Source organism: Arvicanthis niloticus, chromosome 4 (assembly GCF_011762505.2).
Source record: "Arvicanthis niloticus isolate mArvNil1 chromosome 4, mArvNil1.pat.X, whole genome shotgun sequence".
Classification (NCBI taxonomy): Eukaryota; Metazoa; Chordata; class Mammalia; order Rodentia; family Muridae; genus Arvicanthis; species Arvicanthis niloticus.
Window position 1 is genome coordinate 33218573 of NC_047661.1, and position 15820 is coordinate 33234392.

Consider the following 15820-nt stretch of genomic DNA (forward strand, 5'->3'; position numbering starts at 1 on the left):
CGTACCTCACTGGTACAAATAGGCATAATTAGGCTTTAATTGTATTTTGAGAGAAAAGCTTTATTTTAATAGGAAGGGTGATATGTAGGAGGATCTAAGGGGGAAGGAGTATGGAGAGGAAAACAAGGAGTAAGGAGAGGAGAAGAAGAAGAAGAGGAGAAGCTAGGTGATGAGAAAGAGAAAGAGTGAGAAAGAGAGGGGGGCCATGGAGGCAGATGTTCACGTGTCTCCCACAGTAAAAGATAGTTTATATATCTAGGTTGGGTATTGGGTTACCTTTCTGATTGTGCATGACCAAACTTATAAAGCCTTTGATTATCATTTTAAAAAATTGTATAAAAGCAAAAAAGGGGGGCATGGAATAGGGGTACCTAGGGAAGGGAAATGGGGAAAGGAGATGGCATCTGAAATGTAAATAAATTATCCAATAAAAAAAAGGAAAAAAAGAAAAGACTATACAATACACAACATAAAATAAATATGGTGAGTGAAACTAATTGTAACAAATAATATGGCAAAATATAAAACTGAAGAGGCTTTATTTTTAATAACCACTTCTCCTATGCTAAATTTGGAGGTAGAAGGGAACACTGAAATAAAATGATTGGAATCTTCTTCAGTCCTGAAGAAGTTTCTGTTGTGGAATGTCATATGTTGAAATTGTTCCACAGTCCCCTGCTAAATGAAATAGAAAATGTCATCATTAGACAAACATTCTCAGATGATAGATTCACCCCACTTCAGATAAGACTAGTTTTCAGTGTATTTTCTGAACACTACACAAAGAATTAACAGAGGTAACAATATATCTGATTTTGAATGGTGTTACCTGTTGAATCAGGTATGCTTTAACATCTTTACTATTCTTCACATATGTGTTGTAATGGATCCTGTGCAACTTAATATTTATACCAAGTGCTAAGCATTTGGAAAGATTATCTCCCAAATAAAATTAAACAAACATTAGTGGTTTTGCAGAAGTATAGCAAAGATTGTTAGCACAAGGTTCATTCATATAGTATGTTTAAGGATTTTTAAATAAATTAATTGTTTTAAGTGATCTTTTAAAAAATAATTTCATATCCAAGATATCCTACATGACTTAGAGACTGTGGGAAGAAAGATGAGAAATAAATAAGGTAATATTCTGAAATTATTATAGAGGCTCAATGAGGAGTCCCTCTGTCATATATACATGCATACATTATACATGTATGCAAGTATTTATATGTGTGTATGTGTATGTATGTGTATATATTATATATATATATATACAAATATTCATATATAATTTAAGTGATGTATGACAACATTTTTCCCATACTTTAATATAATGATGTCAGGGGTAGCCCTGCTTATACACTGAAGGCCTAAAATCAGCCATAGGCCTAAAATCTGCAATAGGCCTGACATACATGCCTAGTAACACAAAGTGTTAGGTCTCTGTGGAAAAACACTGAAACAAATAGCTATAAGATATTGTAAACAGGCAGCTTTGGTAGAAATTTACCAGCCTGAATAAGAACAAATAGTCATAGGTCTTGTGGATAGTCATAGACCTTGGGTAGCCTTGATGGATAGTACTAACTTAGATAAGGACAAGTGAATCATAAGTGGAGTCATAGTGATTTGTCCCCTGAACTTTCACCCAGCTGACACTCTGTTCTAGAAGATATCTGTAATCCCCCTGAATACCTACACAACTGCATTCATCCCCTTCCACACATCCTGCCTTTTTGTGTATACAACCCCTGTGTGAAAAAGTAAAAATTACAGTTTGATCAGCCTATAGACAAGCCGTGTTGCTTTGCATTTGCCTGTCCCCCATCTTCTCTCTTAGGTGATCTCCCGGACCCCTGTTTAATGCTGGACAGGACATAATTATATGCCCAATGCTGCTCTGATATTTACAAATTTGTTAAATCAGGGAATGATATTACCCTACTGTTCATTTGATCACTAACTAAAACTTTTCTTACATGTAGGACCTTCCTCCTGAGAAGGAGCAGATGAAATCTTTAATTCTGCATTTTAGCATGTGAGGTTTTCTCACTGTGGATATCTCTGGCTTTTTCCATAAAAAGTGACTTACCAGCAGTATTTAGTGACATCTTTAGGTCATCAGAACTCTTTTGATTTTCTTTACAAATTGTACTCTCATTGTTTCCAAATATTTCGAAATAGTTGTCAATCATGATTTGTATAATAGTAAACTGTAACAACACAAGGCACAAGCAAAATCCTCAGTCATTTCACACAGCTTACAAAATCGAAATCATTAAAAACAACTAGTATCTAAAATGATGAGGAAAATAATACTATGAGCAGATATCAACCAGTGAAATGAAGTCTCTGTCTAAAATGCAGACTCTAATAAGTTCTTTAGATCTTGCTTAACCTAGTTAAAATTTCAAGCATATTGCATACAATGAAAAACCACTAAAGCAAAGTAAGATATGTGCTATCGCTATCACACAATGAAGTGATGTGCTGCCAGAATACCTGTGAGTGAATCAAGTTAGTGAGTTCAAATTTCTCTTGTCTTTGTCATTTTTTGCAGAGATGTAGGGAGCAGGGGGAGTTTCATTGTGATGGTTTGAATGGAATTCCTGTATAATTACTGGCATCGAAATATAAACTTTGTGACAGGTTTTGGGTGGTTTAAGTGGCTTGGCTTTTCTGGAGAAAGTATGTTATTGGTTAGAATTTAAGGTTACAGCAGCTAGGTGCCATTGGCAATGTACTTTCTCTGCTTCACATGTCCTGCCTAAGATAAGAGCCACCAGGTCTCTGCTTCCTGTTTGGTTGTCCTTCCTTCCTGCAGACATGCTCCTCTTTCATGACTTTGAAGAACTGTAATCTCTCTACATCTCTAAGTCCCAAATAATCATTTACTTCTGTAAGTCCCCTTAGTCCTGATGTTTTATTAAAGTAATAGAAAATGACTAAGAGAAGAAGGTGGGTAGAAGAGGGATCTTAGCTGAGAAAATGTCTCCAACAGATTGGCTTATAGTGCAGGGAAGTCTATGGGATATTGTCTTGATTAACAATAGAAATTTTAGGGCCCAGATTACCCAGATGATGATAACCTTGAGGTATTAGTCAGACAAAGAAAGTTATGAGATGAAGGACAGGAAGCACAATTCCTACACTGCTTCTCCTTTAGTTCTTGCCTCCAGGTTCCTGCCCTGCTTCAGTTTGGGCCCTGACTTTTCTCAGTAGTTAACTGATAAGTAGAAGTATGTCATGAAGTGTAACCTGTACTCCATAAGTTGCTTTTCATCAGTGTTTAGTTGTAGCAATAGTAGCAAACTGAGCCACTATCTAAATTGAACAAGCTCTTCCCTGAGCTGTCCTACTCCATTGTCAGTAACATCACCGTGAATGATGTTTTGTGGACCTTATGTCTGTAACTACAAGTTAAAATATACACTTGCTTTTTATTCTTTTACTTTTGTTGTCTGTCTTTTTTTCCTTTTCAGAATGTAAATTCTTTGTTGATTCTCTGTGAATTTCTCATCATGCAACCCAGTAACACTCATTTTCCAGTCCTTCCATATCTGTCCTATCCCCTGGTAACTTCCTCCCAAAATTTATAAAAAAATTAAAAATTAAATCAAGTTTAACTTAAAAGTAAACTGAGGGAACAGGGATTGTGAGGACAGGACTCAGAGATGGGTACTGGAATCAGGTTATAAAGTAACTATGTAAAGTTATGAAAAATATTAATGCATATATGTTTATAGTAGATTGAAGAGCTACAGAAAACCTGATCAACATCAACTGTACATGAAATAATGCAAACAGGCACTGTTCCCTTTTATGTAAATGTGAGTTAGTGTTGAAATAACAAAAACTATATTCCATAACATATTCTACTTTCTTATCATTATTCATTTTATATCTCATTATATATGTATATTTATACATATGTATATATATGTATATATATGTATATATATATATATTTATGTAATGTGCTTTTAGATGACTAGCACTGCAATTGGGATGAATATTATATAATTATAATAGTATCACCACTATGAAGTACAACGCTCCAACGTACAGCTACCATAAAAAACAAAAAAAACAAACAATTAGGTAATTGGGATTTTTTTCAACTTCACTGTAGCCCTCATGGACTACTGTTATACATGCAGCATATTGTTAGTTAAACCATCAATATCTAAAATCAATATCTGAAAAGATAAGAAAAAAGAAAAAGAAAGAAAGAAAGAAAAAAGTAAGAAAGAAAGAAAGAAAGAATGAAAGAAAGAAAGAAAATGATTCACTTCTTTCAAACTTCATTAACATTCTCTTTTTCCAGTCCTTCCTGAAATAGATCAATGCATCTCCCACTCTAGCAGAACTCAATTCTAGGGTGTCCTTTAACATCACTGGCCTTGCTGAGTTACTCCCAATTCCTGGATCACAATGAGGACTTTGTTTTCAAAGGGAAATATCAGATTCCCTTACCTTTTTTGAGAGGTCACTATTATACAATGAGTATTTGTAATTTGGATTTATCAGCACATTAGGAGCTATGCGGACAGATAAAATGTAGGAATCTAGATCATTCTGAGAAGAAGTTTTGATTTTTAGTAACACATGGATAAGACGTTTCAGCAAGAGGAAGTTTCGTTGTGGCATCTTCAGTAGAATACTATACATAGAAAAAGAGAATTTTACTGTTGGTTGGCTTACAAGTAATATTACTTACAAAACTCTAAAAACAAAGATTAAATGGGAGTAAATGTTTTCTAGACCAGCTCATATATAATCAGAATTCAAAGGAAATGAGAATATACAGCTAAATATTGCCTAAAATATTTTCTGCAAATCACTACTCCCTATAAAATTCTGGGAAATTTTTGAAAATTATGTGTGAAATTCTGCATACTCCATGTACAATGGCTACCCACAGAACTCAGAGAAATATGTCAGGCTCTCTGGAAAAAGGATGTAAAAGATTGTTATAGTCCATATGTGTTCTCTGTATGAAAACATAGTATACTTAAACAATGAACCATCTTTCCAGAAAACATGGGGACATATTTAATATCTAATGCAGTAGGAATCCATGTAACATGCTTTTGACACTCTGGAACATAAGGGGCAAAGAGTACACTAGTTACCATGCACAATACAGTTAGAAAAGCTTCTGCTATAGGTAATGCATAGATTCTGGAGTCCTGGGTAGAATGGTAGCCAAAGTCTCTTGTTACCTAAGAAATCATTCTATGGAGTACCTTACAGGAAATGATTCAAAGATGTCAAAGTTAACTAGACCCAGACTTCTTAAAGTAGCTGTGGTTGAGAAAGATGAACTCAGTAAAACCTTCATGTTCTAATGGATAACATATATTTAACAGGGACAATATTCAAAATACCCTGATAATAATATTAGGAAGCAAATAACCCACAGGTATTATACACACATGTTTATTTTAATTTGTCTCACACAGGAACTCTAACCAATACTCTGGACTGACCAGCACACAACTGTGTAGTACAGGCTGTTATAATGTGTCCAAACCATGGCAGTTATAATGTGAAAGACTCCCGGATGGTGGGATTACAGACATGGTACAACACTTGGGCTTGAAAAATGCACCTGTTTGTAAAGTGACTCTACATGTATGAGCAAAGGGAACTTCTCAGAACAGGACTTCATTCCAGTTTATAATCCTGTAAATACCAGCCTTTGTACTTTCAAATGCATTGCTTCTATCTTTGTGCAGTTCCCCAAGAGAGTAGTCTATCATTACCTTTGTATAGCGGCAATTTTTCCAAGCAGAGAGTCCTGATCAGGAACACTAATCCAATCTTCATATAAGTCTGAAGGAATTAAGCTTCCTTTTATATTTCCAATTAACTCCTTTTGTAATTTAAAAAAAAAAAAACAAGAAAAGTAATGGTCAATATACTCTGTAGAAAGTATTAGGGAAACATTTTTGTTTGAAAATAGCACTTAAACCAGTGATACTCAACTAGTGTCACAATCATTTTTGTGGTCACATATCATATATCTGGTATATCAGATATTCCATACATTACATGTTATAATTTATAACAATATCAAATTATCAGTTATGTAATTAGAGCAAAATGATATCATGGTTATGAATGAACACAGCAAGATCAAATACATTAGTGTCACAGCATTAGAAAGCCTGTGAACCTTATTGAGACTCTGTTTCCTTAAGAGATTCCCAACCTGTCATCTACCCAGAATCTTGGCTCAAAAAGTGAACCTACAGGCAGGAGCTTATGAGATCTTACCTAACACTAGAATCCAAGAAGCAGAGTTCTTTCTGCAGTATCAATGAAATAGAGCTAATATCTGTTCAAATCACCTTTCCTGGATTCCAGGTCACACTACAACCTGCAACCAGAGATCTGCACTCTACTTTGCAGCCCGACTCTCTATCTGTTTCAAAGGAGGCCAGCTCCTATGTGGGACATCCAGATAAGAGCCTATCATAACTATTCTCTGAAAAGCTTCAACCAGCAGCTGACTGAAAGTGAGACCCACAGCCAAACATTGGATAGAGCTCAGGGACTCTTATGGAAGAGTTGTGGAAAGGATTCAGGGCCCTAAAGGAAATAAAGACTTCACAGTAAGACCAATAGTCAAGTAACCTGGACCATTGGGAGCCATCAGGGATTGACACCGAACCAAAAAGCATACAGAAGTTGCATCATATGTGCTATGGTACATATGTAAGCTCAGTCTCCATGTGGGTTCCTCAAAATGAAGAACAGGGGCTAATCTTAAAACTGTTGACTATCTGTCAAAACCCTTCACAGATTTGTCTCAGTAGAAGAAGATGTGATACACCTGAAGACATTTGATGTGATAGGGTACGAGGAAAATCTAGGGGGCCCTAAACTGCTCAGAGGAGAAGAGAAGAGACTCTGCAAAGGGTGAAGAGGTAAGGGTATCACTCAAGATTTAATATGAAAAATTAATTAATTAATTAAATGGTAGAAACAATAACCATAATAATGAAAAGAGTAAAAAAATGAAAAGAAAAATAAGCAATAACTATAAAAACCAACAAAACAAACAAAACCAAACTGTCTTCTAGAAAATAATAAACCAGGAGAAAATGGTAGGGCCAGAAAATGCCTCATCATACTTATTTAATTTGTTGAATCAGTACTTTAAGATCACAGAGAGTAAAGTTGAAATATACATGTACACCTCGCTTAAACATCCACCTGGAATAATGGTGAACTTTCTGACTTGAGCATCCTGTTTTACATTTAAGAAGGTCTCACAGTTTAATACCCATTCCTTAAAAAGTATAAATATTCAACTACTTAAACTAATTAAATTAAGTGTAAGCAGCAGCTTGTTTGAAAGGCAGAAAACTGTCTTTGTTCATGAAATACCACAATTAACTTTTATGATGTACCAGTGATAGCAAATTAGACAAATAGAAGACTCCCAGGTGTTCCAGTGCAGTTAAATTGCTCTGAATACACATGGCTACCTACAGTTATTGATCTTCACTCTCCTTCCCATGATGAGGTCCCATGTTTCTGGCAAGAAGAGTCAGACACATTTGGCAGGCTCAAGAGCCATGGAGGGATCATTCAGTACCTTTGCCCAATGGTATTATACATGCCTTTTCTCAGAGCTTTAACTTTTCTCTTGATGTCTCAGTCCTTTGCTTCACAGTCTACTGAGTGGAAAACTCAGATCATGGCCCAAATAAAAATAAAAAAAGCCTTCCTTACCCTTAAAACCGAAGCTATGGTGAGCACAGATTCCTCATTCCAATTAATCAGTTCTTCATGGTAAATTCTGTCCTTCAGGGACCAGTGTGATTTGTTTGGTACATAGCTGAATATTTGATCAGAATCTTGCCCCTTTTCTGCAATTATTGACAACATATCCTGTGTGGGATAAGGACAAGTTTCTATTATTACAGATCCAAACCGCTGAAGTACAAATATGTCTTTTATGTTGAACAAGAGCCATGGTAATCATGGATAAAGAGCTACAACTGAGAGGAATGAAGAAGACATTGAATTTTTTTTCTTTTTGGCAATATATTTTCTTCCACATCCTTTTCCCCAATTTGAACCATCAGGGTTTTCTTGGAATCAGATAATCCTCAAGATTGAATCACACTTCTGTTCCCTAAGGCATTTTGGTGAATGTTCCTCTCTTACTTACTCCTTTCTTCCTTGAATAATTTCTCAAGCATGCCATTCTAAGTTATGATTGGAATAATTATCTTTCACAGATCAAATCACTATTTTAATTTCTGTCTTCCTGAACTCTATTATGAATCCTAACATTTGTGTTTTCATGAAAGCTCTCTTTTTTCTGTATAATTCTGAGACTTTTATATCCTTCTTCTGTAACTTCTTGTTTACAACTATCTATATCTGAAGATGCTGTCACATTTAAGAACCCAAGAAATACTGACCTCAGGCCATGGGTAATTTTATCTACAGTATCTACCACATCAAAGCTCAGCAGAGCAGCATTCTTGAAATTCATAAGCTCACTATGAAATGTTAAAACATCTAGAGAGGTGTTAGAATTATGCCAAATACACTGAAAGTGTCTTCAAACTTCTTCTCAATTATATTGACTACCACTGAAAATTGTAGAACTAACATGAATCCATGCCAAACATGTTCACATAGAGCATAAATTCCTCATACAGACATACTGCTAAAATAGAGCTGGACAGTAAATGAATATTTACAATAAAAATCTACTAGCATGTTTAAAATAGGCTAAGCCATATTACATAGCAATTATATATAGTCCACTAGGACAAAAGGATCAATAAATAGCAAAGAACAATGTGTATATCTAATACAGTGATAAAACCAAATAAAAGTCTATAGACAATATTAATTTTAAGATTGAATAATCTCAGAGGCAATGATATAAAGGTAGACTCTAGAGCAATATGGAGTCATAATGTAGCAGAAAGAATTGATAGTTGGAGAATCAGTGGGGCACTTCCAACAGTCCATTTCATGCAACAAGCTAGTGAGTTTGGGTCTTTGTTGAAATCAGTAAAAAACATGGGAATACTATATCTGTTCTCTTTTTTTTCATTTTTCATTAAATTATGAGACTCATATTTCAAGGAAATTCATTTCTATTATAAAAGGATCTTACCCTCATGAATAGGTTATCCATACATTCATCAGTTTGATGAAATAACTGACTTGGCACAAAGGTTCCCAGAAATTATGTGAATTAGGACAGCTCTAGAAACCCAAAATGAAACTCACAAGTAAAGGAGAAGGCAGCATTCTTTGCAAGCAAACAATGTGTGGTAATTCACTAAGTTCTTGTTCTTTTATTGGTGCTGGAGAAGGTGCTTGTTGGGTTGTATACACGTTGCCTTCTCGTTTATCTGTTTCTAAAAAAAAATAAGAGAGAGAGAGAAATCACTACAAATACACAGAAAATAACTAATCAATATTCTAGCACTTATAAGAATGACACTGCTTCATAAGGCACTGGATATCCAGTTGTATATGGCCCATACTTCTGGTATAAAAACAAACTCTTTTATTGCTATGAAAAAAATGCATATAGGTATTAGAGTCAAGCAATAAAATAGTACAAAACTTTTAGTCCACCTGTGTGAATTTCTGACTTAACAGCCATAGGCAACTGTACATTAACAGCAGTATCTGCACTTCACGACACAACTTACCTGACTGCACATCTATTACAGCCCTTGGCTTCCCTCCTAATCCTGACCTGTGAGTTCAAATCTAAGATCATAGTGTCTATGTCTCACACACTGGTATATTATGCTATATTTTAAGACATGCATAAGAGAAAAACATGGTGGCACATGCATTTATTCCCAGATCTTGGAAGCAGAACCAAGAGGATCTCTGTGAGTTTGAGGACAGCCTGGTCTACAAAGGAAGTTTCAAGATAACCTGAGCTTTAATGTAGAGAAAACCCAATTTGGTGTTGATTTGCTATTCTATGTATTATGCACATCTAAGTTAATACTTAAATTAAGTGATATATCCTTACTTTATTGATCAATCTCATTTCTGGGTTATACCTCATGTAAACTCAGTAACAGTAGAAAGAGTTCTAAAATTTTGAGGCAATTTCTAACAACAAAATGTTATCTATAAGACACAAGTGAAGTTTCCCTTCGCATGGTTTTGTACATTCTTCATTGCTGTTAGTTATGAATGATATTTTCATTGTTAAATGATTCTAATTTTAAATTATGGTAGTAGAACATGTATACACACCTACAATGCCATCATACAGAATAGGGAAAGATCGACTTTTCATCAGTGAACTGTGGCGAGGGCTGCATATCTTGGCACTAGGGTAGCTGTTCAGTTCATTTTCCACTTCCTTCCTGTTCCCGTCATCAGATGGAGGAGTTGGTGAACATGAAGCCTTTGCCTCATATGGATATAGAAATGAAGTTTCGTACCAAACTACAACCAAGTCAACTCCGAAAATTTGGGGGGAGTTTTCGATCATAAACATTACCAGAGAAATCTGTGGCAAAAAAACGAAAAACAGGATCTCTGTCATTTTTCATGGTTGCAAATCACATTTTACTTATGTGTCTAGGAAGGTAAAAAATATGGAGTTCAAAATACTGAAAAAAAATGTCAGTTGTTTTAAAATTAAGAGGAGATTTTTTTGTTAGATGATAGTGAGATCAGATGTTCAATTGTGATCATCACAGTGCAATGGCATATGAGAGGATGATTTCCAGTTTTCACATTTTCAATGCTAGTATGTAATACATGTCCACCTGAGTAACTTTGGTTGCTGCTGACTAGTTAATTGCTGTGTATACTTGTGGGGATGCTTATAGAAAGGCACAACTAAGGTGGGAAAATGACCTCTGAATCTGGGCACTCCACTATTAAAAGTACCCATGGTCTGTCTAAAAAGCAAGAGACAGGCAATTCCATCTGAGAAGTACCAGTCACAAGACTCTGATGGCTCTGCATAGGTAATGGTAACCATTTGATCCTCAGGTTGACTATGTTTGAAGTTATTTAAAATAATGTCTATTGGGAGGAAACTGGATAGTCTTGGAACCCATTGGAAGGTTCTTTGGAACCCTGTTTTTTTCTTCTGATATTTGATCTTATACAATATGAGAATTACTTTTACAAGTCCCAGGGCAGTTGGTCAGTTAATAAGGAATCAGAAACTCATATTATGACCATCAAAATAACCTTTGATCCAAATATTGTAGAAGTTGGGATACTTTATTAAAATATGTGAAAGGCAACTCATGACCAGCAATAAGAGGTCAAGGGTATATATGATCATACTAATTAGGAGTTATAATAACCATATGTGATAAAAACAATCCAGATTCCATTGCATTTGTTTTGTGAGGAAACTACCTTGAAAACAATTAGAATTTCACACATTCTACACTGATTACAACAGAATTCAGTCTTGATTCCTGACCTGAGTACCCAGGATTATTTTTATCATATCACAGAATTTGTTTTCACTAGATAACTCTAATGAAATTCTAAATCACAATATTTCAAGATACTGAGTTAGTGAGCTCAAATACCCATTTATATTTTACTTACTTATAATGCACCAATGATTCATCCTCTACAGAAGAATATCATTCAAAGGTATATATATTTTACAACAAAAAAAACAAAATCAAAACCATCATCATCAACAACAAAATAACCCAGACCATCAGGATAATCCTGTATTCCTTTGCCATGTAAAGCCTTATAAAATTTAACCATAAAGTTCATGTCTAATTACCTTTTTGGCAATATCATTATCCAGGACATCACTGGGGTAGCTAGGAAGGCATAAGATATATGGTGCTATCGCACCTGATAGATGGTAAGGTGACATTTGGTTAACAGAAGAGTTTTTTGCAATTTTATGCAATATTCTAAAAACTTGTCGCAGAAGAGCAGCATTTGGTTGTGGCAGTTTTTCTAAAAGACTGAACAAAGAGACAGTTATTTTAAAACAAATTTACTCAATTTATAAATGTAAAGAAAGGGGATAGAGTAGTTGTTTCTTATGAATGGACATCCATGACTCAAGTAAAAATAAGAAAGTATACTTGAAATATTGCTTGAAATGTTTCCTTTCCCTGATTTAGAGGAAAAAATGACAAATTTAACTAGAACACAAAGCTGAAATTATAAGCACGGTCAACTGTGTCTACCCAAGTCTCACTTCTCCTTAAAATTTTTTCCATGTTGGTGAACAACTGAAACCATTTGTTGTCAGTATTTTTAGTCCTGTGATACATATTGTATAATGTGTGTAAGCCAATATTACTTCAATGTTGTTAATGTTGTCCACACAATTCTCCATCCATTACCTCTGCATTGCTGCTACTTTCTCTTGTTCAGTGGCCATTTGGATAACAGCAAGCCACTGGTCGTAAAACTGAGGAGTCAGCAGAGTTCCTTTGATGGACCGCAGAAACTCCTTATAGAGAGAGAAAAAAATATTTTGCAGAAAAAAAATAAGTTATGGAGATTACTAAAACATAGTTAACTCTAAAATTGAGTTTAGTTCCAACTTTTTTCACAGCTCTCAAACTTTCCCCTAGTTAGAATATTGACTGATATGAAGACCCAGTAAGTTTTGTCCATCAAAACTGTAAAGCTAAGAGCAGATTTTCAGATGTGCTTGGATTGCACAAAAATCTCTTCTTACCTCAATGTGCCTCTAGTGGACAACTGTGCAAACTAGCACACATACATCACACCTCAGATCAAAGACTTTTTTCAATGACAGAAATATACAATTATGGTAACTACAACAAAGACAACCATAGTAAGTTATTATCTGATTTCTCAGATACAGCAAAACACGTGTATTACTCAAGCATGAGATGACGTGAGGTCATGGCTCTTAGAGAAGGACCTATCACCATGTCACTAAACGAGCATGATTCCCAACACTGTTGTAAATATGTAAGCCAATGTTTATAGATAATGTAGCCCATACCCATACATCAAAGAATCAGGAAATTTGCTTTGAGATTGGGACTCCAAGAAATGTGGCAAAAGCTTCATTTTTGATAGTCCAACAATATATTACCCTTGTTAAAACAACTTTTGAACAAAACATCATCCACACAAGTCACACTAACTGGGAATGAGTAATCTTATGAAGACTAACTTCTAGATGAAGAACTACAGGCACCAAAGTACTACAAATTACGAGAAAATTAGTGTTTCCCACAGGGAGCCTCCTAATTTCTAAACCAATCACAGTTTGGGAGCTCAGAAATAATCTGTATACTACCAAGAATAATGGACTTTTTAGGTTCTTTGAACATATTTATGGGCTCAAATTTCTCTATAAATAATAACACTAAATGAAAATAGGCCATGTATTATAGTGCGTGTGGAATGGAGGGGAAACACATTTAGAGTAAATGAAAGTTAGGAGAGAAATGATGTAATTGAATTTTAATTTTAATACTAAAATATAAAACACAATTTTATGGTGCTAAAAGTACAGCATAGTGCTCGCTTCGGCAGCACATATACTAAAATTGGAACGATACAGAGAAGATTAGCATGGCCCCTGCGCAAGGATGACACGCAAATTCGTGAAGCGTTCCATATTTTTATGTTCATAGCAGCCCTATTTATAATAGCCAGAAGCTGGAAAGAACCCAGATGCCCTTCAAGAGAGGAATGGATACAAAAAATGTGGTACATTTACACAATGGAATATTACTCAGCTATTAAAAATAATGAATTCGAGAAATTCATAGGTAAATGGATGGAACTAGAAAATATCATCCTGAGTGAGGTAACCCAATCACAAAAGAACACACATGGTATTTACTCACTGATAAGCGGAGATTAGCCCAAAAAATTTGAAACAGCAAAGATTCAACTACCAGACGACATGAAGCTCATGAAGAAGAAAGAACAAGTGAGGATGCCTAGGTCTTTCTTAGGAGGAGTAACTAAATAACCAGGGGAGCAAATATGAAGACAAAGTGTGGGTCAGAATCTGAAGGGGGGGGTTGTAGGGAGACCATTGCGTCTGGGTATTCATTCCATAGGCAGTCACCAAAAATAGACGCTGATAGGGATGTCAGGATGGGAAAGCTGACAGCAGCCGGATAAGGCTGTCTCCTTAGAGGTCTCTCAGAGTCGGACATACCCAGAGACAGATACCCACAGCTATCCATTAATCTGAACAAAGTTCCCAATGGAGGAGTTAGAGAGTAAATTGAAGGAACCGTGAACTGTAAAGGCTGGTGGCCCCGTGAGGAAAGCAACAATACCAACCAGCCAGAGCTCCCCAGGGTCTAAACCACCAGCCTAGGAGCACATAGGGAGAGACACATGACTCCAGCTGTATATGTAGGGGAGGATGGCCCTGTTGGGCATAGGTGGGAGACAAGATAATTAGTACCCTGAAGGCTGAGCACTGAGGGGGGGGGGATCTGAGGGTGGGGAGGGAGGCTGGGGGTAGGTGGGTAAACACCTTCATAGAGGCAGGAGGAGGGGGGATGGGATAAGGGGTTCCTGGGTGGTGGGGGAAATATGGTAAGGGGATAAAATTTGAAATGTAAATATTATATCCAATAAAAGAGGGGAAAAATAGAAAAGCGGTTAGAACCAACATTCTTAATAAAATGTCAGCCCTCTTCTAAAAAAAAAAAAAAAACTATCTTGATACTAAAATTTGTTTTGAGAATTGTATATTGCAGAATGATCAGCCTTGGTGTATCTACTCAACAAGCAAGCTGGGCAGACCTGCTCAAACCTCTGAGGTCCGTGAATTCCTTCTGGAGGCAGCGAAGACACAGCATCAGAGGATTGTCAATTTGCTCTACCCCCCACTCCTCTTCTAATATCTCAACGCCCATAATCAGCTTGAAGAAGCTAATGATGAGTCAGCGCCCCTATTCCCTGGGCATGGGGACTAAGGTGGTAAATGTTGGGCTGTCTCTCTAGGGAAAAGTAGTGGTTTTGTGGGAATAGAGAGGATTAGCTAGGGTTTATTGCATAGCCATAACCTATTAGTGGAAATCTGTATAATTAATATCAAGATGAAGATATAAATTCTTAAATGGCACAAATTTACTTTGTTTACAAATTTTAAGGTTTTCATTGGCATGAGCTTCTTAGTGATATAAGAGTGAGATGAATATTGTTACTCTCATAGGCATTGTACCAGTATAACACACTTAGGAATACAAAGCTTAGACCCAGCCCTTCTTCAACTTTTTTAACTGATTTGAGATGGTCAGCCTGTGAGTTAAGGGACTATAGCAAACTCATGACTTGGAGTTTATTATAAGGGTGTTCTCTATGTTTTATTTAGAAATAGCTGAGTGGAATTAACAGGCAACAGTCCAGATTACCTTACATGGATAGCTGGTTTTCAAAACATCAGAAATCCTTAGAATTGACATGACAAACATTTCAGTATTAATGTTCATTTTCATTAGAGACCTGTCTGCTCCGGACAGCTTCCTATGTTAAATTCTAAGAAGAAACTGAGCATCCTTGGAGTTACTCCAGTTGTGGTGAGACAGCCACTAGGCAAGAATTGCCACTTTCTTTCTACAGACAAATTACTGTCCAGAAAAGGACACACTTGCAGAATAGTCGACTGATTATATCTGCCTAGACAGAGTAATCAGCCCTTAATAATTCTGCAGCACTAAGGTCTGTCAGATGATCCTGGGCCAGAAGGCAGAAGAACAGATGCTCCAACGTTTTGAAGTAGAGCCAGTGTCCAGGTGTTCAGAGGTCTCTATAAATTGGCTAAGTTTTAGAAGCTATGCTTTGTGCTTCCCAC

At 36.0% G+C, this 15820-nt stretch overlaps 1 protein-coding gene and 1 non-coding gene across 2 annotated transcripts in view; one reads left to right on the top strand and one right to left on the bottom strand.

Moving 5' to 3' along the window:
- Window positions 1-1959: 1959 nt before the first annotated feature.
- LOC117706558 (rho GTPase-activating protein 20-like) overlaps window positions 1960-15820 on the bottom strand; it is a 33548-nt gene continuing 19687 nt past the window's right edge. Inside the window, 9 exon segments of the mRNA XM_034499399.2 lie at window positions 1960-2033; window positions 2036-2213; window positions 4477-4663; window positions 5769-5878; window positions 7747-7905; window positions 9271-9401; window positions 10267-10525; window positions 11783-11972; window positions 12360-12469. Of these exon segments, the coding sequence (XP_034355290.2) occupies window positions 1960-2033; window positions 2036-2213; window positions 4477-4663; window positions 5769-5878; window positions 7747-7905; window positions 9271-9401; window positions 10267-10525; window positions 11783-11972; window positions 12360-12469 (1398 nt within the window).
- Window positions 13518-13624, top strand: LOC117708085 (U6 spliceosomal RNA). The gene has a single exon (XR_004606791.1). It is a non-coding gene; the product is annotated as a U6 spliceosomal RNA (small nuclear RNA).